The following is a 23,457-nucleotide window of genomic DNA, read 5'->3' as shown; positions in this document are numbered from 1 at the left end:
CAAAACATAAGGACGCGCGCTTTTCGTGCGAATTTCCAAGCATGCGCATAAGAAAATTATTGGCAAAAAAGGGTGCAGTGTGAAAAGCTGTGAAAAGGCTCGCAAAAAAGATGAAAATGGATTGATTTCGTGTGTGAGATAAGAAGAAAACTTACAAAATTGTAGTGAGAAAAGAATTATTTAAAAAAAAATCAAAGATGGCCGAGGGAACTTATGAGTATGAATGCATGAGAGCTGAATTGTTGGGCGTAGAACCACCCGATAGGGAGACATTTGAGGCAAACAGAAAGGCTCAACTTGAGGCTGAACGTGATAACATTGAAGCACAACAGGCACAAGTAAGAATATTTAAATTCTTTATTAAAAAAGTCCTAAAATAATGATTTTTAAAGGAACTTGAGCACCAAGATGAGCAACTAAAGGGTGGTCATGGGAAGATGGATGAATTGAATAGTATTCTATCAATGACACAGCAAAGGATTAACAAATTCAAGGTAAGACGTCACACATACTGTTGCAGTTGTACAAACCATTAATACGCAATTCATGCACAAGATTAAAATGTACTGGTAAGCTGACCAAGCTTACGGGAGCTGTGTTTCTTTCAGTGTACCAATTTTGTGAGAGCAAACTAGAACGCGAATTAATTTAAATACGCGCAAAGTCGGGAAAAGTTGAAAAGTCATACCCTAAGAAATGTTTGGAAGGCCATATCTCGAGAACGGATCCATAGATTTTCATAAATTTTTTTTTGTTTGAAAGGTCTTGAAGTCAGCTATAACATATCGAAAAATGAAAAAAATTTATGTCGCCATTTTCGAAAAATTCGAGTTCGAAATTTTCGAAAATTTTGTTTTCGATTTTAGCGCCTCTTGCGGTCATTTCTCGAAGTTGCAATGTTCTAGACATTTGTAGGGTTTCACGAAACCTTTCATTTGCGCTTGAGTTGATCAAGATCGGACTTGTAGAACCCGAGATGTGACATGCCAACTTTGGAAGGCTATATCTCGAGAACGGATCCATAGATTTTCTTCATTTTTGGCATGAAGCTAGATAATATGGTCAGCTACAACATATCAAAAAATGAAAAAAATTTATGTCGCCGTTTTCGAGATATTCATCGAAAACTATTCGAAAATTTTGTTTTCGATTTTTGGCCCTCTAGCGGTCACTTTTGAAACTTAGGATGTTCTAGAGAGTTGTAGGGTTTGTTGAGATCTTTCATTTGACTCCGGGTTGATCAAAATCGGTCAAGCCGTTTTCGAGTTATGGTCGATTTTCGATGAAAAATTGTGGCGGCCATATTGGCTAAACGGCTTGACCGATTTTCGAAAATGAGGCATCGTTGGAAAGGTATTGATGGCCCCTACAACATATAAAAATTTCAGCTCTCTAGCTATAATAGCGGCTGAGATATAGCGAAAACAAAATTTTGAGGTTATTCAAAATGGCGGACGGGGGGGTGGGGGGGTGGATTTGACCTCATAATCGGATGTCTTCCGGTCGATATTTAAACTTTGCCGTTTACCGCAAGTCTCTATCTATCACCGTTCTCTTGCAATTTAGCGATTGATTCCGGCCGGACGGCCGGCCGGACGGCCGGCCGGAAAAATTTTTTTTTGGCGCATACGTTTTTTGGAATGTGGGGACCCTAATTCGTGCTCATACCAAGTTTGAGACCGATCTGACGACTTTCGATTTTGCTCGGTACACAAAAGCTGTGTCTGAAAGAAACACAGCTAAAAATCCTAGACCTAAAAGTACGTTTTAAAATCCTTGAAATGTTATCTTAAACACCAAAACGGACGAATTTATATAAAACTTAAAATTATACTCTCTTTTCTTATTTTTTTCTTATTAAGTTATGTAGAAAATGAATTTTATTAGCTGAATGACTGAATAAACCCCATAAGAATTTTTTGACTAACTTTGCCCCTCATTGTCTTTTTTTTTCAAAAACAACACACAGAATGTTTGCGGAAGTCTTACAAATCTACTAAAAATTCGTCCTGGATCAGCATCTGGTGGGGAATCAAGTGATGCTGAAGGAGGAGCTTCCGCAGCAGGAGAAACAACGGAAGGTAATGATATCAACAGCGCTCTAGATACATTGGATACGATGAAGGATAACGCCTCAATGTCGACAACTACAGAAATTCGTGATACATCACTCAATATTCAGCAAAAAATGACTGCACAATTTGGTGCTTTGGACTCATTGTTGAATAAGGCCGAAAACGCTCAGTACTCAATGCAAGAGCAAAATAAGGAGATGAAGAAATTCCTCCGTTAATTACGCCATTTGCAATCAAAAACACAACGAAAGAACTTTCTCAGCTACATATTCCTGCTGCGTATACTCAATAAAATTAAATTAATTGAAGCATCTTTCTCCCTCAGAATAATGTTGTTTAGGTGATATTATACTTTTACGAAGATGAACAATGGGTAAAGAATGATAATCAAACAAAATGTATTAAAAAAAATGTTAGATTTTGAGAAAGTAGAGAGATTCTGTGAGTAAGAGAATGAGAGAAAAAAACTATTTTTTGGTGGAATTTCCAGCTTTTTTTCGTGATAATTGCGTGTGTGAAAATATTTTATGAATTTGCGCTTCCAAATCATTACAAATCTTCTTCAAAAAGAAAGCTAAAGAGAATATATAAATCTTGTTGACAATTTCATTGTAAGTTTATCACGTTTATCATAATGAAATAAATTGCAAAACACAAATTAAAACAAAATGGTCTTTCTTTTTCAGGGTAATTAAAATTTTCATGGTCATACCATGGAGGGTATGGAGATATAAGCAGGTCATACGTTGATTCAAACGTGAAACAAAAGATTTTTCCGAATTCATTAAAAATAATCTGCTTCTCCAAGTTATAAATGAGTTTAATTTACAAAGAACATAACAAAGAAGTCTTTTTGAGTCATAATAATATCTTTTATTTAGTATCCATTGAATAAATATCCTGATAAAATGATTAAATGTTTCAATATTACATGTTTCATACGAATGTGAAAGGGAATTTAGCAAATTCATCTATAATTTTTGTTTATTTATCAATGTCTTCTAAAATTAATTTCTAAGTATTATTTTACTCATCAAAAACTATTATCAAAAGTTTTTGTCAAAATCGGTTCAATAATTTTGTTTTTGGAATTAAAGAAATAGGAAAAAAAGGAATTTCTCTAGATTTCTTATGAATTTATATTTTCAGAAAAATTGTTTAAAAGGTAAAAAGAATTTTCCATGGATCAACACGGATAATGTCCCAAGACCAATTTTTTAATGGACATTGACGTCCTTTTCTCTTCTTTTCTATACAAATCTACACCGTTTAACCGATCGCGATGAAATTTGATACAGAGGCTCCTTATACCAGGAGGTTTCAGATAGCCGTATTCATTTCCCCCAAAGCCTTCCTTTGGGTAGCCCCCATATAAGTCATGCATTTTATGAGAATTTTTTAATTTGGCACCTGAAATGTTGTATGAAAATGATTTCTTCTCTCTGCACACACTCTCTTGCCACACTTGGACCGCCTTTAAAGAAAGAATCACAGCCCGTAAGTGAAACTTACCAGTACATTTTTAACCTCTAGGCCGCCAAGCGGGGTCGTTGAACGACCCCAGCCCTATATTTCGTGCTATAACTTAATAAATATAAAAGATACCATTCCCATCTTTTGGAAATAAGTTCTTTGGTTATCTGAGGAGGTTGTGTAAAAATTTCAGCTCAATCCGTCCACCACAAGAAAAGTTATTAAGGAAAATGTAGAAGAAGGGAATTCAAAAATTGGTGTAACGGCCATGCTGCGGAAAATTTCTCAGAATGAAGTTAGTCACATCATAAATCATATGGTTGAAGGGGGTTGAAGGGTTGTGTTTACTTTCTCACTTTACCTTCTCAGTGTCAGAATTATCGCGAATAAGTAACATAAACAACATAAAACATAATTAGAAGCATATAAATGTGCAAAACAATAAAGAATATTCGAGAAATATTGCCATTTATCACGGTGCGGGAAGTGAGGGGAATGTGGGGAAGTAGTGAAAAAAAATAGCAGTTGCGGTCAACTTCGTGGCAAATTTCTCACGAAGAAAGTGTGAAAAATGAGTGAAAAATGTTTTTCCCTAATATCTTCTTCTGCGTGTTTCCGGGTGGCGAATTTGTGATGCAAGGGGCAAGAGGACTATATAAGGAGTCTAAAGGTAGTGACCCGACAGTTCCCGGTTTTATAGTTTATGAGAAAATCGACTTCCTTCTTGGGGTCGTTCAACGACCCCACCTTGGCGCTCTAAGGAAGCTCCAAGGTCTTGGCGGCCAGCAGGTTAAATAGGTCAATGAATGACCAAGAACATACAACCAGTAAAAGGATCTTTCCATTGTTTGGTCCTAGAGATTGGAAACAACGCTAAGACGAAATAAAATAAAAGACGGAAACAATAAATTGAATTGAATTGTATGAAATACAATGTCAAAAAGAAATTCATTGGAAGTAGTCCCGATCTTCCATCCCTTCGGGCATATACTGGAGTCCGGAATCATCTTTGTGTCGCATATTGTACCCCTTGGCACATCCCATCTCCCGCATTAACTTCGTTGGAGCATTCCTCAAGTGCAGTGGTACCGATGGCAGGGGCCCTTTCCAATTTGTGATGTCCTCCGAACGACATTTCATCATGGCCCGATAGACTTCCTGACTCTTGGGAGCTCTGGCCAGGTACACAGCACACTGTGCTACAATGCAATCAGCTTCGGGCATTCCAATGAGCTGAACAGCTTGCAGCGCTGACAGAGCTATGGTAACAGCATTGGGATCTGCTAAACCTATATCTTCACTTGCAGCACGAACCATTCGGCGGCAGATGTAGCGTGGATCTTCACCGCCGGCCATCATGCGAACGCAGTAGTACAGGGCAGCATTATCATCGGACGCCCTGATGGATTTGTGCAGAGCTGAGATGATATCGTAGTGCTGATCACCTTTACGATCGTAGAGAAGATGGGATTTCTTGATACCCTCGCGAATTGCATCCAATGTGATTATTTTTAAGCCATCATTCCCATTCTCGCTGCCACAATCATCATTTGCTGTTAGTGTCTGAATGGCCAATTGTAGGCTATTGAGAGCAATTCTGGCATCGCCATCGCACATTTGTGCCAACCATACCAGGGATTCCCGATCAATTGCCAGCTTTGCATCAAAATCCATTCGATCAGTACCTTCTATCTTCTCCAAGCAAATGCCATCGTACTCGCGGATCCCCCGTTCGAGGATCTTTACAATGTCCTCTGTGGCCAATTTCTCGAGAATAATCACGCGACAGCGACTCAAGAGGGCAGAGTTGAGGCTGAAGGAAGGATTTTCCGTGGTGGCACCTATCAACGTAATCACCCCACTCTCAACGTGTGGCAAGAAAGTATCCTGCTGAAGTTTATTGAATCGGTGAATTTCATCCATGAACAGAATAGTTTTTCTCCTGTACTTTTGGTCTGTTTTCGCATTTTCCACCACCTTCTTCACCTCATTAATGCCTGACATTGTGGCTGACAATTTAATGAAACGAATATTCTGCGATTGCTTGCACTGATTTGCCACAATGTGGGCTAGAGTTGTCTAAAACAAACAGACGTGTAAGTTTCAATTTACTTGAGAAAAGGTTCCTGAGGGTAGTTACCCTAATGAGAATAATTTAAATTTTTTTTTATACAGAAACTTCAATTAGAGCTCATTGAAACCATAAAATGTAAATTTTCTTTTAAAATAAAATCTTTTTTGTAAATATTGTGAAAATAAATATTAAAAACTTTGAGAAAAGAACTTAGAAGCCCCAAAACTTTAAGTAAGTTTGTGAAATAAATTTTGCTTACCTTTCCACATCCAGGTGGGCCCCATAGAATCATGCTGGGAATCTCATTCTTTTCCAGAACTGTCCTCAGGACTGCATTCTTACTCATGACATGCTCCTGTCCAATGTAATCATCCAAGACTTCCGGACGAACTACTTCAGCGAGTGGCTTTGAGGATTTCACCGAATCTTTCGGCTTTTTACTGCTTGACGGCTTAGGTGGGGCATCCTCAACTTCCTGCTTTGAGTCTTCTTCCTCTGACAGATCAATTACATCCGTTTCATCGAGTTCCGGGGATTTTTTACTGCTTCCTGCGGTGGAAATTCTTGCTTTTTTCGATGTTGATGGGGATTTCTCGAAAATACTAAAAGGACGCTTGAAGCTCGATGACGGCTTCCGATCCTCATCCTGTGACTCACTAGACGAGAGGAACAAACACTTATTCACGTGCGATTCAATGCTATCCTGTGGGAACTTCTTAAAACAAACAGGACAATCGGATTCACTTTGACTGGACATTTTGTAGGTTAAGATACATTGCGCTCTGATTGGCGCCAAATGGTGCAATGGCGGCGACATAGCATTTGAAAAATTCGCCGCCAACGAACTTTTAACCCTTTCAACCCCTTTCAAGTGAAACATGACCAATAAAAATTCTTTTTTTTTTTAAGTTTATCTTGAACCTCTTTGGGTTAGAAATCGAATTCAATTTTTTGGTTTTCATTTTGTTGATTTTATCCGAAAATTTTCCCGAATAAGGAGCTAAAATTAACTTAATCGATTTTTAGTCCTAAATGGCTCACAATAATGAGTCAAATAAGAAATTTTGTAATTTTACGGCTAAACTTAGATTAAACCTATATAAGAAAATTAAAGCTGCAATAGATTGCAACGAGCATTAGCATTAACCTCTAGGCCGCCAAGCGGGGTCGTTGAACGACCCCAGCCCTATATTTCGTGCTATAACTTAATAAATATAAAAGATACCATTCCCATCTTTTGGAAATAAGTTCTTTGGTTATCTGAGGAGGTTGTGTAAAAATTTCAGCTCAATCCGTCCACCACAAGAAAAGTTATTAAGGAAAATGTAGAAGAAGGGAATTCAAAAATTGGTGTAACGGCCATGCTGCGGAAAATTTCTTAGAATGAAGTTAGTCACATCATAAATCGTATGGTTGAAGGGGGTTGAAGGGTTGTGTTTACTTTCTCACTTTACCATCTCAGTGTCAGAATTATCGCGAATAAGTAACATAAACAACATAAAACATGATTAGAAGCATATAAATGTGCAAAACAATAAAGAATATTCGAGAAATATTGCCATTTATCACGGTGTGGGAAGTGAGGGGAATGTGGGGAAGTAGTGAAAAAAAATAGCAGTTGCGGTCAACTTCGTGGCAAATTTCTCACGAAGAAAGTGTGAAAAATGAGTGAAAAATGTTTTGCCCTAATATCTTCTTCTGCGTGTTTCCGGGTGGCGAATTTGTGATGCAAGGGGCAAGAGGACTATATAAGGAGTCTAAAGGTAGTGACCCGACAGTTCCCGGTTTTATAGTTTATGAGAAAATCGACTTCCTTCTTGGGGTCGTTCAACGACCCCACCTTGGCGCTCTAAGGAAGCTCCAAGGTCTTGGCGGCCAGCAGGTTAATAATCTAATAGATAAGAAACGAACAAAATTAACACTGACGTCAATGTTTAAATTTTTGGGCAGATTTTTGTGAATTGTTCCCAAATAATTTATGTAAGTAAGTACAGTAGAAGTCAACATCAACGAACAATTGGATGTTACTACTCTCGCGCATTATTTTCTAATACGCGAGAGTAGTACATCAGATTGTTCGTTGATGTGGACTTCTACTGTAACAAAAATATTTTTAGCGGGTTTTTAAATGATTTTTAATTATTTTCTGCAAAGATAACGTGTATCGCGAATATTTTCTGAAATAAGACACTTTTTTTTATAGGTACAGAAATGAATAAACTCCTTTAACTTAGAGTAGCCAATATAGTACGTATTTTTAGTACGCTAACTAAATTTTCTTTGAAATCTTTAAAAAATGTATAAAATATTTTTATTTGCATAGGTCAAATGGATTCTATTGAAAGAAAAACTTGAAAACTTTTTATGCAAATTTTCAATAATTTTGAAAGACGAAATGAAGACAATTTTGGAATAAAACTTTGCGAAATTTTTTGGGTGTATCTGGGTTTAAAAATTCTGATTTTGAGTTTGCTAAAATAAAAATTATTAAAACTAATTAGACAACCGAGATATACCCAAATTCTTTTTGAAATTTTCATGATATCTCATTTCAAACTTATATCTATGAAAATCAATTCTGAAACAAGATTCTTTAAATTTTGCTTAAAAAGTTCTAAAACTCTACATTTAAATGAATCTACTATATAGAACTTTTCTAAGAATAAATCATTTCAGTTTTCCTATCGTACTAAATAAGTTTCAATGGACAAAATATGGGTTAATTCAAGATAATTTCCTCACAAAAGGATTAGCATTGTGTTAACACGTATTCTTCGTTGAGAACAGAAGTTTAATTTGCAATAATTGAACGTTCCGCTTTCAATTAACGTTTCATCCATTTTTTTTCTTCATCCTCTTTGGGGGGTGGAAATGAAAAGTTTTGTGCAACTTTTCCAGTTCACTACCTCGCTATTGTTGTGTTGGTTGATAAAATGCATTCTAACATACTGCGAAGAATTGATGTCAATTCCTGATGGTGAAATCTTATCGGAGATGGCCAAAAAGTCGTTGGGATTTTGTCAATCAGAAAATGGAAATTGATCTGTCTATGTGGGAGGTTTCAGGATGTTGCCATTATTGGAGGGGGTGGGGTATGGCGGAAAGTTTCTTGTCCGTCAACGGCAGGAGAGACATAGAAAATTGAACAAATCGATATGCCGGCGATTGGCTTCATCCTCTTCAATACAATTCGTCTTCTGCCTCCGAAAAAGAACCATCCATTTTCCCCTTCGTTTGCGACTCAATCTAAAGCCTTTTCATTCATTAGATCTCTCACATAGAAGTTTTCAAATTCATTTTTGGATAGGTGCGAGGGGTGGGGTAGATAGGTGGTGAAAAGCGTTGCATTTCTGTGCGGTGGTTATTCGTAAATTTAATTTCGAATGAAATGCAAATTTTTCTCAACCACTTTTCCGGCTACTTTTACCGGATATGTCGCTTTTCTGCAATGCGAAACAATTTCATGCAAAGGAATTTTTGGCTACAATGTGCCAAGTACCTCGACTTGTGCCCAATATGTAGTCCATAATATGTACGTACACTTCTCAGGACAAGCCATCGTGCTTCCCAATTCAGCCAATTCATTTAGTGGCCAATAATAGAAAAAAAAAAGAAGCTAAAACAGGAAAAACTAATAAAACTTTACTGTCTTTTAAATTGAAATAAAAATTTAAAGTGTGGAACAATTGCAGAAATATCCTTCGATTGATAAATAATATTTTTTATATCAATAAAATTATATTGGCGCAGTAAGAGAAGGATGGCGCGCACACCCACTACTTCGCGATTTGCGTGGAGACTCAACGGATGGAGGGAAACTTTTATTGGGTGTTTGCATTTTATGCGTTGACATGAAAAATTGTATAAACACCAAATTTAAGAGCAATTTTCACCCGTCAACCAATTCACTCTATTCCCCCATTCATCCCCCACATACGCAGTTGTTTGATTCTCTCGGAAATCGCGTGATTTAGCAAAAAATCGAGCAAAATTTCTCTTCCTTTATCATTCACACGGGAGGCACAGCTATTGAGGATGTTTGGGGTGTTTATAAAAGACTCGTTCTAACAACTTAGCCCATTTAAAAAAAAATATTTTTAGAGTTTAAATGAATTTTCATGTTTAAAATCACACAAGAGAATTTAAAAATCAATTTTAAACCTTTAAGAAATGTTAAATTTTTGAATAGAAATGATTAACATTAGAGAAGAAACTTAAATCGTTAGAAAGAGAAAGTCAAACGGTAGAAAACGACATGAAGTATTAAAAATGAATCGTCAAATATAAAAAAATATATACGTCAAAGTGCTAAATAAATGTCAAACGATAGAAAAGAAATGTTTAACGTTAAATACGTAACGTCAGATATTATAGAAATATTTAATTTTTAAAAATAAATATAAAAGTATTCAAAGTGAAACATTTTGAAATTAATGTTTGTCAAGAACGTCAAACGTTCGAAAAAAACATCAGGCATGTGCGACTGTCAAACATTTAAAAAAATAGCTTAAAGTAATAGAAAAGGGACGCTTAACGTTAAAAATCTTAACATCAAATAATTCTTAAATTAAAAAAAGAAGAAAGTTTAATTTTTAAAAAGTTAGTAAACCGTTAGTAAAGGAATGTCAAATAACGTTAAAAGAAGCGTCAATCGGTAGAAAAGATCTGAAACCGTAAAAAAAGAAACTCCAAAATCTTAGAATAAAGCTTTAAATAACAGAAGAATTTTACAAACCGTGTAAAAGGAACGTTAAATGTGAAAAAGAGACCGACAAAAAATTAGAAAAAAAAATCTTTCTAATGAAATATCAAACGATTAGCAAAAGAGACAGAAAAAAATACGTCAAACAATTTTTTAAAAAATGTCAAAGGTTTGAAAAAGAGTATAAAACGTTACGAAAAAAGCTAAACGCTTTTTTATTTGTGTGTAAAATATCAACTTTTTTAACAATGTGTGAAAAAATAAAATTCTTATTTGTCTTCTAAATATTCTTAAGCTTTTAACAATGCGAAAATCGTTAACCAAATTTTTCAATCTCAATTTGCGCTGCGTCGAAGAAACTCCTTCGCAATGAAAGTTTTTCACACCATTTTCCATTTATTTTTTTTCTCAATTCAGCTTCCCGGTAAAATCATAATTCAAATTTCATGCAAACATCCGCGCTGCGAAATTCTGTGTGTGTGTATTTCCTCGAAAATATAGCGACTTGTGGCCGTGTGAAAAGGCAAAGTTTGTTCTTTCATTCTTTGAATTTAAAATGCAATTCATGGGTAAGTTGTGTGTAATTTTGTGGTGCGAAAATTGCATAATTCATAATAAAATAATTTTTCTCACACTCAACGCTCCAATATATAGTTTTCCTTCCTTTAGTTTAGCTAATTTTCCCGCCAAAGTGGTATGTTGGGTGTGCTATATACCCATACTTAAATGAATTTGCGCCCTTCTGCTGCATTCTCCTTGGTAAGTAAGTATAAGAAAATTGCAATAAAGTGCCGAAAATGGAAGAAGGGAAGAAGTTTTAGAAGAATATATTTTTTATTTCCTCTATGGAGCGAAGAAAGAACATATGAGCAGAGGTCAGAGTGCACCAGTTATTCCTAACGAGGCTTGTGCATGGTGTGGTTCCTCGCCTCTATATGGCCAACATTCAATTCAATGGTGCGGAAAAAAGTGGGAAAAAAGTAGAGGAATGGGTTGTTTAATTAAATTAAACTAAAGCTCCAGCTTGTTAGCGAACAAATTGAAATATTACCATTTCAAATACGCGCTGGTTCCATGGATAGTTTCATCTGTTTCATCGTGTGCCAACTCTCCTCTCCTTATTTTTTTTTCCAATACACACATAGGTCTGCATCACCCCTTCCTCCCCAAAATGGACTATTTTTCAGGGAGGGAAAAGTGTCGTAAAATGTGCAGAAAAATTAACTTTTGCATGTACGAAGGGTGAACTTTGGCACAAATTTTCAATTGGTATAATTCCCAACAAGTTTTTTGTTCCAATTCACCAACTATATCCACAATGAACACAACATTTATAAATATTGATTACAATGGCTATAAGTCCGCAATTGTGTCGATTTCATTGAACTTCTCTCAGTAAATTAGTCTACAAAGGAAAAGTTAGTAATTTTTTTTATTCGTCAATTTTATCTATGTCAATTTATTAGGTGAAATACGTGGAAAACTGGCCAAATACGATGGGAAATTGGAATAGACAAAATACAAAGAGATGACGTCATTGTTTGAATTTTAGGGAAAATCTTTTTGACGACTTTTTCCAGATGATCCCTATGGTGGAAATAAGAAGTCTTTTTGGCGCATTCTTATTTTTTTTTTTTGATAATTTGCTATTGATCAACTGAGTACCGATAAATTTTTCCCATACAAAAGGGGATAAACTCCTTTAATATAAAACCCATAAATTGGTTAAGAGCTCGTCTTGATAAATCGAAAATCCACCTTTCCAACCATTCAAAAAATCATTAAAAATTTATTAATATTAACTAAAAAGAGAAAGTATAATAAAATTAAAATTTCTTTCTGTGAACTTTTGCAGATTTTTAAAGAAAGATTTTTCGAAACATTTCACCTCTATGCTAGCAGCTTCAATGAGTCAGGTACGTTAAGGTGCCTGGTAGACGGAAGAGAGGAAATTCATCTCGGTAGCTCGCATTCAATAAATGGAAGACTATATTAAACCATTAAATTGTCAATATCTTAAAAGAAAATTTATATAAGATGATTTAATTTTACAAAACTCATGTTTTAAACCAAAACGAAAGTTTAGCAGTTTCAGTGAAAAAAAGTTACTGATTTAGCAAAATTTCGCACAAAGTCGTTAGAGTAGTGGAGTTTTATAAATGAAACTTTTTCCTTTTAACTGTGAAAGCTATTTAAAACCAATTAGCTTAGCTTAGTAATTAGATTAGTATTTATTAAATTCGAAAAATTTTCTTTTTTATGGACAGGAATGGCATTAGAAAGTATTATTTTCATAAAAATAGAATTGGTTCTGTTCAGAGTTCTATTAAAAATAAAAACTTTAGAAATAATACGCAGAATTTCTAGAATTTTGGTTAAGAATTTACATTTTTAGATAATTTAAAAGTAAGATTTTGTGAAAATTTCAAAAAATTCAAAAATGATTTTAAAAAAATTTAAATTCCTTATAGAAAGAAAACCCTTTGAGATTAAAAATAAATATAAATAAAATATGAAATAAATAAAAATCACTCATAAGCTTATCTCTGATAAAAATGGGAGCAATCTTATGAAACTTTTTGCATTGAGAGAATATGAATTTTCATCTCAAATGGATAAGCAACGGAAGTCACGAAATTGAAATATTCCCCCATCCCCCCGAATGCATGTCAATAATAAATCTTTCTGCGTGTGAATAAAGGTAAAACACTGAAAAATTTACTTTTACTTCTACTTTATTCACATTTTTTTTTTAAATCTAGGTGAATAAAAAAAATTAACCTTGACAGATTTTTTGACCCACCGTGAATAAAATTAAATTTGCATTCCAGATCACCCCTGGGGATCACCAAGGGGATGAATAGATGAGAAAAAAAAATGTGGGAGTTTATTATTCGAAAAAAAGTGATTTCGCATATCATCAACGGATGACTATTATTGCATTTTTTGGAATGAAAATTGGGAAAATGATCCTGGGGGGTTACATTCCAGCGTCCTTCCGGTATGCATATTCATTTGTGAACCTCATCATTATGGTGTGTGCAATTTTGCACGTTTCATCCCCAAAACTGCTCCATTTTATTGTGTATATAATAGTGACAATATTGTGCTTTCCCAATGGTAGACTGGACCCATCAAAAACGAATAATTTCTGCATAACAACACATAAATGAATATTTTAGTAATCTCTTACAATACAATGGAATGTTATTGAATTTATACCAGGGATGCATTCCGTGTGAGAGAAAGCTTATTATCATTTTCATTTGTGTCCTCATAATGACTTTTATGAGTTTTGTATGTTTACACAATCGCTAATTGTATTGAATTTTCAATTTTTGAAATTATATATTTTTACTTACCTACCCAACATTTTAATTACAGTGCCCCTCTTGTTCATAAATTGCAATTTTTCCCACCACATTTTACAATAATATTTAATTATTATTTGTATGCTATGTACATGCATATGTACAATATATTGATGGAAAGTAATGATTTAAAATGATAATTACAAATTGAGCGGCATACAATTGTCGCATCAGTTATGCTCGAATATGTTTTAAATAAAAAAAAAGGAAGTTTTCAAGTGAAATTTTTGGTGTTAGCTTTGAAATGATTTCAGATGTGATAATTACACCAAAAAATATTATTACTGAAGACCTTAACTTAACTTTTATAAATTTCTTGCTCTCTATTTAATTACAAATTGATATTTGTTTTTAAACCAAATTCTAGTTCTTTGAATTCGAAATTGAAATCAAGTTCTTTCTTTTTGACTTAACAATTTTAAGACCGACTTAAAAAAAAACTCATTTAAAACCTTAAGACCGACTTAAAGTTTTAAGCCCGTCTGAACAGTGAATTTTTTCCATTGATAAACCCAAATACAAGCCATTTTTATTTTCAAAGTAGGTCTGTATTTGAATTAGTATTTTAAACATTTTTATCATAGAGAGATGGTCTCGATAGTTTACTTCTTGTCGTATTTGTTAACATTTTTTTCGAAATCTTATTAAGAAATAATGAAAAACAAATAATTTTCTTTGCAATAGTTTGATTTTGAATTTTATGTTTTTTTTAATATCTATCTTTTGGCTTTAAAAATTTTGTATTAAAATAAAGTAAAATTTGGCAATTTTTCAGTGTTTTTTAGCTGTGATTTTTATTGTATATTCTAATTTATCGTCACACTCGGTACTGAACTTACCAATTTGGCCAATCCGCAATGTTGCTCATCAATTGCTTTTCCCTGAAAACAAATTTTGGCAACAGTTGGGTGCACTATCGCATAAAAATAGCCCAAGTACAGAGAGAAAAAAAAGACATAAAAACACAGTGTTGTATTTGAGGATGACCACAGAGTATATAACATACATATTAATTAAAGTAATATTGCTGGAACAATCAATAATGAAGTATCACAATGGCACACAAAAGTGAAATGAGTGGTGAGAGGGTGATTGATGTGCTGCGATTTAGTCCATCACTGTTGGTACATTTATTGGATTCTGGTCCGTAATCCTCGCAGTGCATCTGCCGATAATGCAGGTGAATTACAATTTGAGTTAATTTTGATTTTTTTTTTGGATTTAGAGCAAAGGGGAAAGTCATCGCGGAAACTCACCGTCATGAGTGAACTGGACATTTTATCGAGGAATCTCCTTGTGTAGTTGGCCGTCTCCTCACCACACGCCAGTCGTACCACATTTTCCGAGCAGTCAATGTAGTCCTTGAAGGCGCAACAGACAGTTTTAATTCGTTCCATCTCGTAGAAGTGCACCCTCGTCAGGTTGTGGCCATCCGCATGGCCAGACGTTTCTGTTGCCTCACTCGGCTCCGGGACGATCTGTCCTATCCGTGACATGGTCGTCTGATATGTGCTTGAGCATATTTCATACTGTTTCTTCACGTGCCTCATGCACGGAGCATGCCGCAGAAAATCTGTATTAAGGAATGAAAAAATAAAAATAAAATAAATAAGTTACATTTTAGTTAATCTAAAATAGGACAATATGAGGCAGACGATAGTGAATATTTTAAGAAAATTTTGAATAAAAAAATAGGATTTTACGTCGCACACTTACAGGGTTAAATTCACTAGTCAGACAAGACTTATTAAGTTTTCTTTATATTCTTTTTAAAGTTTTCTTCTTAATTTTTTAAGTTTTCTTAGCTTTCTTGAGCAAACGTTAAGATTTTCTTAAACGAAGCTTAAAATTTCTTAAGTCAGACCGAATGGAGTTAATGCATATTTTTGGTGATTTTTGCTAATTTCGATGCCCGAAAAAGTCCTCGAAAACTATGCATTTAGCCCGATTCAACCGGACTTAAGTAATCTTGAGATTCGCTTAAATAAAACTTTAGAAAATCGTAATTTTTCTTAGGAAAATTTAAGTTTTTCTTCAGAAATCTTAAGATTGTCTGGCTGTAAATTTCACCTTTTTGATTAAGTAGTTTTTATTCAAAGCCGATATTTCGGACTCAGTCATTTCTCAGGGCCTACAAAACGTTGGCTTTGATTAAAGAAAAGTTAACCAAATTGTAAGAATGTAAGAATAATTCCTAATTGAAAACAAATTATTACCTAACTGAAAATCCGTTTTTACAAAATTTCCTTAAAAGGATAAAACTTCTTCGCTATTTTATTAATAAAAAATTAATAATTTAGTAATTTTAATAATTCTTTTCATTTCCATTAAAAACTCTTTTGAAGGGAGTTCTTAAATATTTGCCAAGACTCATTAAATATTTTTTAACCTAATGGCCTTATTTTGTAAGTAGTTAATACTTTGCGTCTGTTACAAAATAAAGTGCAATAGATCCTTGTCTTCAGAAATCTCTTAAATTAATATGAAATTGCAGTGGATACGTCTGGTCACATCCAATAAATTCTAAATGTATTTTTTTTTAATGAAACACCGAATAAAAATCTCTTAAGATAAATATAATTTAGTTGCTTTAACTTGCCCCATGCATCCGTAAATCATGGGAAAATCCAGATTCATGTCCTTATTGCTTCGTTTTTTTTCTTCCATGTGAGTTTTATATACTAAAATACCTACGTGCCTTCCTGATTAGGTCCTTCCTCACATAATTCATGTATCACTTGGCTGGTTCCGTGGTACAATTTATTGAAATGATCCCGCTGATAAATGCTCATGCAGCGCCTTGTGTAACTCCTAATACAGTGTAGTCCTGCGTGGAGGTCCCTAAACGGGTGTGCGGGGGGGAGAATAGCAACAGACGGAAAGAGTTATGAAGTCAGTGCGTTAAATTAATATTTATTTCACGTGAAATTACATCTTATATAGCAAAATCTCTTCGTTTAATTTATTTATTATTCTCTCATTTAAAACTCCTGTAAATTATATAGTTTTTTTGGGTGTTGAATTACGTACAATATGTAGCACTTTGTGGGATTAGTTGAGGAGTTTATCGCATGAATTTGTCTACATTTAGCTACAAATTAATGAGATTCTGAATAAAATGCTTGAGAGCAATTTAGAAATTTTACTTGAGAGCTTTTCTTCTTCAACTTTTATCAAAACATTACCTAATTAGTGAATTCTAAAACATTTAAAAGGTATGAAAAAGATTTTTCTTTACTTAAACATAAAGCATAACAAGCCACATAAAATATGAACTCAAAATGAGGATTAACGAAGAAGATGAAAAGCTCCCTTTTACTTCTTTTTCCAAAAGTCTCAATGCGACAGAAAATTATGTCGTGAAAAAGCTCGCATCGAGAGTCGTTGATGCTTATTTTGTGTGACTCCTCGATGGGGGCAAATGATTGTGGGCAATCTTTGGGGATTGAAAGCTGTCTTTAGGCACATGGAGGATGGGTGAAGAGACACAGTGAGACAGTACACGCAGGAGTTCATATAATAAATTGAGTGGATAAATGTGATTTATTTTCATTCAAATGTCATCCAATTCACCCTCCTAAATTTTGCTTGCTGCTACACTACGGAATTGAATGATGTGGTTTTCCTCTCGTCATTCAACTCATTTTCCACTTCTTTTCCCCATTTTCTTCAAATCCCTCCCCCACACCACCATCTTCCTCCTTTTTTTGCTCTCACATTTTTTTCTATATAATTTTCGTGAATGGCTTTTGGAGTTTGCCAAAAACTGTTCAGTTTTTGATCCCCCATTCATTCCTCGATCAAATAAGAAATTTATGATGGATTTTTGAGAGCAAATATGCAGAAAAGAAATTTTTAATGAAGAGGAAATTCATGTTTAATGATTAAATAAAAAAAAATTCTCATTCTATTTTCACTGTGCAGAACATACCGCGGTAAATGAGATGAATTTTCCTTCAAAAAAGAAAATAATTTGATGCCTGTTGCGCATCTGAGGATGAAGAGATACAATTTAATGCGAAAATCTCGTTGTGTCAACCGCAAATTACACGAAGAGGTGTTCAGATGAATGATGTCATTCATGCTGGATGTACAACACGACCACAGGTTGCACATTGAAAATCTTGTTTTTGCACTAATTTTCCTGTTTCCATCATACATAATATACATACATACATACAATGTTTTGGGGAACTATAAATATGTAGCTTATAGCATATATAGTTTGAACGACATTATTCATTCAATTTTCAATTCATAATTTATTATACAGTATTGCTTCGCATTACGTACTTTTCTATTTTATTTTTTGTTTCAAAAGAAAATTATTTTGAGACTTTTCTACGTTTTATATAGAGAGGAATATTGAAAGCTTTACAAAGAAAACTTTAAGGTAATTCAAATCGACGTGCCCGAAGATTATGAACCATATTCCTATCTTTTAACACAGGAGTATGGTTCATAATCTTCGGGCGCGTCGAAATGATCTTTTTGTTAAAAATACGTTAAAAAAGAAACGAGAAAAGTTTGAATTTAAAATATTAAACGTTTAAATAAACGTCAAACGTTGGAACATCTACGTTAGAATAAAAGTTAAATGTTTGTTAGATTAATCGTTAAATATTATATTACTCGTTAAACATTAGAAAATGAATATCAAATGATCGAAAAGAAATGTCAAATATTCGAAAAAATCATCAAATGCTTGAAAGGAAATGTCAAACGTTAGAATTTCTCAAACAAAAGACAAAAATCTGACAATTTGAATTAAACGTTGCATTTAAACTGTCTCATTTATATACCCTGATTTCGATGATTTCTCATTTCTTTCACCCCTTTTAAACCTTTTGCGTCAATTGGGTCATCAGCTGACTTAATATTATAAAAAACTTAAATATTTTTTCAACTTTGAAATATGTACGTTAAAATTTCATTGAAGAGGCAAAAAAAGACGCTTTAACTCCGAAATATTCTTTGAGAGGATTCGCAGAATAAATATCGAAATAAAGAGATCGCCCATTACAACAGGTTTTATGCGGACGCGAAAGGGTTAAAAGATTTATAAAAAAAGATTTGATAAAAATTAAAGGAAACTTTATATAAATAAATTCATCAAAATCTCAATAACTTCAAAAATTAATATTATGAATATTGATAATTGAAAAAAACTCTCAATTCTTTTAACTCTTGGAGGACTTTGCTGCCCATCGTGGGGAATTCGTCAAGGAATAAAATATTTTAAACATGTGGTGATAATTTCAACGTGTAGGGAAATTCAATTTTCGCAAGTTCATAGAAAGAAAACTTCGAAAATCTTCTTATTTTTGAGAGAAAATTGTGGTTACAGTTTTGAATTTAGAAACATTGATCCTCCCAGGGTTAAAATTATCCTTAAAAAAACTGTTCACAAAAATTCTTCTACTGTACAAATAATTCTCAAGAGAAAATTACGATAATTTGGAATAAGAATGAGAAAATTGTGGAAAATTGGCAAATTAATAGGTAATTTTCATGGTACTTACGGGCAAAGTTTATCCAATTCCTCTTTGGTTGACACAAAAGATAATTCAGATGTGGCTGAGAGTACTTGAAGGGGTCTCGCACACTGCACAAGCTCATCTTGACCACAATCTTCCCCATTAGCACGGGGTGTGGGTGAAAAAATTAAGAAGAACACTGCAAGAATGTGACGAGGAAACTTTTTTAATTCAATTCCTTTCCCAATTCATTCGTGCCGATGAATGGCAAGGAGATCACACAACTTCTTTCTTCTTCTTCTCATTGCTGGATCGCTCCCGCCCACCCACACACATCATATATATGTATATACGTAGCTAGTACACACCTATTAAAAGTAAAAGTTCCATTTGGGGGAATTTTTAGTTAAGAGAGCGATGATTCCTCACTCGTATAATTGCTATTGCACATGCACATCAAGTGTTGCGTTCCGAACTCTTATCTAGAATTATAAAACAAATTATTTAATTAGCAAATTGTTCCAGATGAGATCATTTGCACCATACGCTTAATTGTAGTGTGGCTCTTCTCTCATTTCCAAAGGATGGACAACTTGTTCATGCTAATGTACACCACACGTGTAGGTGGATATAATTTAAAATAACGATGATAAAACCCCTTGAGAGTTAAATAAAAAACATCGAAAAAGTCATTATAATTTACATATTGTAAACAAATATATGGATTTTCCATCAAGTTTTTATAATATTGGCTGATTTTGACCCAAATATTGAATTCCCAATACTCTCATGAACTCTTTTTCATCTCTTCGATGAAAAAAAAATATTTTAAAATAAATATTTAATTACTTCATCATGCCAATTGTGAGGTGAGTTAATGAAACCCATTTAGTGAGGTGCATCATGCTGTCCAGTCCATCCCTTGTCCATTAGTAAAAGTATATTATAAACACGTTGAGTGGAGGAATATGCATTTGATGTAAAAAAAAAAAGGTAAAGTGCAATTCACCCAGCGGTAGCCTCTTACTCAATGTACCGCGATGCGGGGTAATTTTGAGAAAATTATCAAAAATAAATTTTAAAAATTATATAAATCTTTACGATTGACGAAATAACTTTAAATTCTTTAACCCAGATTTTCCCAGGATTTTTTTTTAATCGTAGCGGAATTTTATTTCAAAAACTAGCAAAAAAAATCTAATCTCGAGTAAAATTCTTGAAATTTGGGCAGACTGTGTTCGAAAGGTCTTCCTTTAACCGAAAACATTCGATTTATGTAAAAATAAACACTTTCATATGAATTTTATGCACTTCAAACGTACGAAATACGATAAAATGGAAATATTTGGACCAAATTAGAACGAAAAAGGATTATATGTTATTTTCAGTAGGGGAGGACGGGGCTAATAAAGTCACTTAAGGGTTTGGAAAAAGCTTAAAATATCATATTTCCTAATTAGATAGAACAAAATGATCTGAGAAAGAGTTATAGAGCAGTAAATTTCGTAAAGAAATGAGCTATACATTTCGCTTTATCTGTTTGGGAAATATGAAATTTTGAGCTTTTTCTAAACCCTTAAGTGACTTTTTTAACCCCGGTCTCCCCTACATTTATTAGGCAAGAAAAATGTATTAAAACTGAATGTGAAGGAAGAAAAAATTTCTTGAGGTCTTAGAAAAAATAATTTAGACGCAAATACATCTTCGTAGAACACACAAATTGTCTAAACAGCACTAAATGGCTAATTAACACTAAAAAAATAGCAAAGGTTCACGAAACATTGAACTTTATGTGGACTCTGCTTTAACCTAGTTAACGATAAAACCTCCCTAAAATGGACACAACTTACACCACTCGTTAAAACTTTTCGAATTAGCAATATCGCAAATATTATAAATTTTTTAATGCTAATTTTAAGTGGCTTTATCTCCAGCTGTAGTCAACCGATTTTAAATCTCTCACCTTTATAAATCTGATAAATTTTTCAAAATCTGTTAAGCTGTTATTTTTTGTGTGGCATTTTGGTGAACGTATTTTAGCTTTAACACCGTGTATTTCAGCTGATAGTGCACCAATTTTTACAAGTAAGCTATTATTGGAAAGATAATTTAATTCCTTTTCTAAATCCGTTTAATTTTTAAGAATCGGACGAGCGGTTCGATCGTGGCAGCCATTTTAGTAAATTTATCGTTAATAATTACATTTTTGGGTATATCTAAGGTTGTAGTCGTTGTAGTTGACCGATTTGAATAAACTTTGATTCAAGTGGTAGATAAATGTCCTCTAACTCTAATATTTTTTGATAGGGAAACATGGCCCAATTCCGACCTCCTATGACTTTTTTTCAATCCGCTATTACTTAAAATCAATAAAACTTTCAATGTGGTAAGTTATGGGAGTAAAAAGTTTTCAAAGTAAAAGGCTTTCAAATGATACCAAATTTAAGAATTGCTTTTTATTTTACATTATTTTTCTCTCATTCTGCACGTTGCACTATCCGTTTTTTTTTGGGTATGTATCTTGTATCCTAACTTGATTTATATTTTTGCTAGGGATATTTTGCAATTCCTACCAACGAATCAAAATTAGGAAAAATATTTTAAAAAATCACATAAAGTCCTATCTACAATATCCTCAGCTTAAAGAATTTTTCCATCTAACCCCACATGACTGTATTGTTTATTTTGCGCGATGATTAAGCTGGACGTTTCCGCCAAACTGCAAAAGAGTTATATATAGTGGAAGTATGGGGTATGGTGGATAGTTCAACTTTGAATATTTATGTTCGCGCTCAACATGCACTTTTTAAACATTCCCCCTCCCCCGCATACACACTGACTCGGGGTGCGGAGTTGATGTTTCACAACCCCCCTACATTGGGAGAGTGTTTGCCTTTTAACCACTCCATCCGCCCACCAATTGCCGCCAATATTCCTGCAAGTGGCACGATGTGGTTTTATAGCAACATTGAGGGTGGGCTCTGTGGTGGAAAGCCACATTGGTGAAGCCAAAGGGAGGTGTACCCAGCTAACGGAGTACTTTGGAATTAAGTTCGTTTAAAAATTCATTGGTAAGAGCAACGTTACAAAGTGGGTGGCTGGAGGGAGCAGCAACAGCAGCAAAAAACGAAGAATTTCCCTCAAACATTGTTGACGGGTTGGAAAACCACTCTAGCGTCGGGATGCAGCCTCTGTATTATATAGCTCACACAACTTTCACCCCCTGCTGTGGACTTTGCAACAGGAGGGATGCGCTTCAGAAGTGGATGCTAAACAATTCATCTATATAAAAAAATAGTATTGAGGAGCATCATCGTATCCACTTATTGCCAACAAATTTATTATTATTTGAAATTAATTAAGTTCCCTCCTTGGGACGTGCACGGGAGTAGAACAACTTCTTTGTTGGATTTTTATTAGTTTCGCTTCGTACCATGAATGAGTCCACTTCGTCGCTATGAATATGAATGAGGGAACATCCCATCCAAAGGAGTGTGGAAAGTGGAATTTTCTTTTTATTCTATTTGCCATCCATGGAAGCTCATTTTCTGGCACACGCTGAGGTTTTCACAGCCCAAGTGTTGAGAGAAAGCAGAAAAAACTGGGAACGTCGTTCTATATAAGAAAACTAGCACCACAGCAGAAGAAAAAACCGACTTTTATAAGAAAGTCCCTAAGAGATGAAAAGGATCTTCCCTCTGTGTGACTCAATAGAATTGTTTGTTATACAAAAAATCTTTCTTTTCATTAAACTGCTCGGCTGAAAATTTATTTTCTTCTCTTTTTTTTCTTAAGCTCACCTTATTAAGTCAAGCAGCAAATTACACGGAAAATTACAATTTATGCATTAATTTTCTTCTTTTTTCTCCACCTATACTTCACAACCTCACAGAGATTTTCCTTCACAAAAAAATCCTCCTTAACATAAAACACAATAATTCCGTTGAATTTGCGTAATTTTAAATACGACCACAAAATAACTTTTCACACACTGCGCTGCTTTTCAATTTTCCCGCCCGTTCCACGCGGCGTTCCGCAGATGACTGACTCGAGTCCGTAGCATTTTGCCAGAGATATTCTACACGCTCTATCTGGCCGCTTGCTGTCGCCACTCCAACTACCACTCTTCGCTTTACACTCCCATCCCCCCGAGTTGGCAAACTGAATGGAAATGGGGGGTGAGGGATTGTGGATTTAGAGGTTGGCAATCACCCCACAAAATGAAAAGTGAAACAAACTAATTTTTTTTAATGTTTAATTAAAGATTTAAATTAGTTAATAAAAT

At 34.2% G+C, this 23,457-nt stretch overlaps 3 protein-coding genes across 4 annotated transcripts; 1 reads left to right on the top strand and 2 right to left on the bottom strand.

Moving 5' to 3' along the window:
- Positions 1-23: 23 nt before the first annotated feature.
- LOC129796441 (uncharacterized) lies at positions 24-2,744 on the top strand. Its single transcript, XM_055838360.1, has 3 exons — positions 24-338; positions 393-494; positions 1,970-2,744. Exons 1-3 carry the CDS (start codon positions 198-200, stop codon positions 2,291-2,293), a joined length of 567 nt encoding a protein of 188 aa, XP_055694335.1. The 5' UTR covers positions 24-197; the 3' UTR covers positions 2,294-2,744.
- Positions 2,745-4,455: 1,711 nt separating this feature from the next.
- Positions 4,456-6,400, bottom strand: LOC129796436 (ATPase WRNIP1-like). Its single transcript, XM_055838353.1, has 2 exons — positions 5,882-6,400; positions 4,456-5,627 (listed from the first exon to the last, which is right to left on the bottom strand). Exons 1-2 carry the CDS (start codon positions 6,377-6,379, stop codon positions 4,497-4,499), a joined length of 1,629 nt encoding a protein of 542 aa, XP_055694328.1. The 5' UTR covers positions 6,380-6,400; the 3' UTR covers positions 4,456-4,496.
- An 8,254-nt stretch (positions 6,401-14,654) lies between these two features.
- LOC129796439 (uncharacterized) lies at positions 14,655-23,233 on the bottom strand. 2 transcript variants are annotated; one of them, XM_055838356.1, is made up of 6 exons: positions 22,973-23,233; positions 19,541-19,654; positions 19,218-19,371; positions 16,394-16,536; positions 14,952-15,268; positions 14,655-14,860 (listed from the first exon to the last, which is right to left on the bottom strand). In XM_055838356.1, the coding sequence occupies exons 2-6, from the start codon at positions 19,560-19,562 to the stop codon at positions 14,732-14,734; spliced, it is 765 nt and encodes a 254-aa protein (XP_055694331.1). In that variant the 5' UTR covers positions 19,563-19,654; positions 22,973-23,233; the 3' UTR covers positions 14,655-14,731. The 2 variants fall into 2 exon arrangements, with proteins under 2 accessions (XP_055694331.1, XP_055694332.1); XM_055838357.1 differs by lacking the exons at positions 19,218-19,371; positions 19,541-19,654; positions 22,973-23,233 and having other exon boundaries at positions 16,390-16,456.
- Between the last annotated feature and the right edge of the window lie 224 nt (positions 23,234-23,457).

The sequence above is a fragment of the Lutzomyia longipalpis genome, chromosome 4 (genome assembly GCF_024334085.1).
Source record: "Lutzomyia longipalpis isolate SR_M1_2022 chromosome 4, ASM2433408v1".
Taxonomy (NCBI): Eukaryota; Metazoa; Arthropoda; class Insecta; order Diptera; family Psychodidae; genus Lutzomyia; species Lutzomyia longipalpis.
This window is presented reverse-complemented; position numbering and strand designations above follow the sequence as displayed.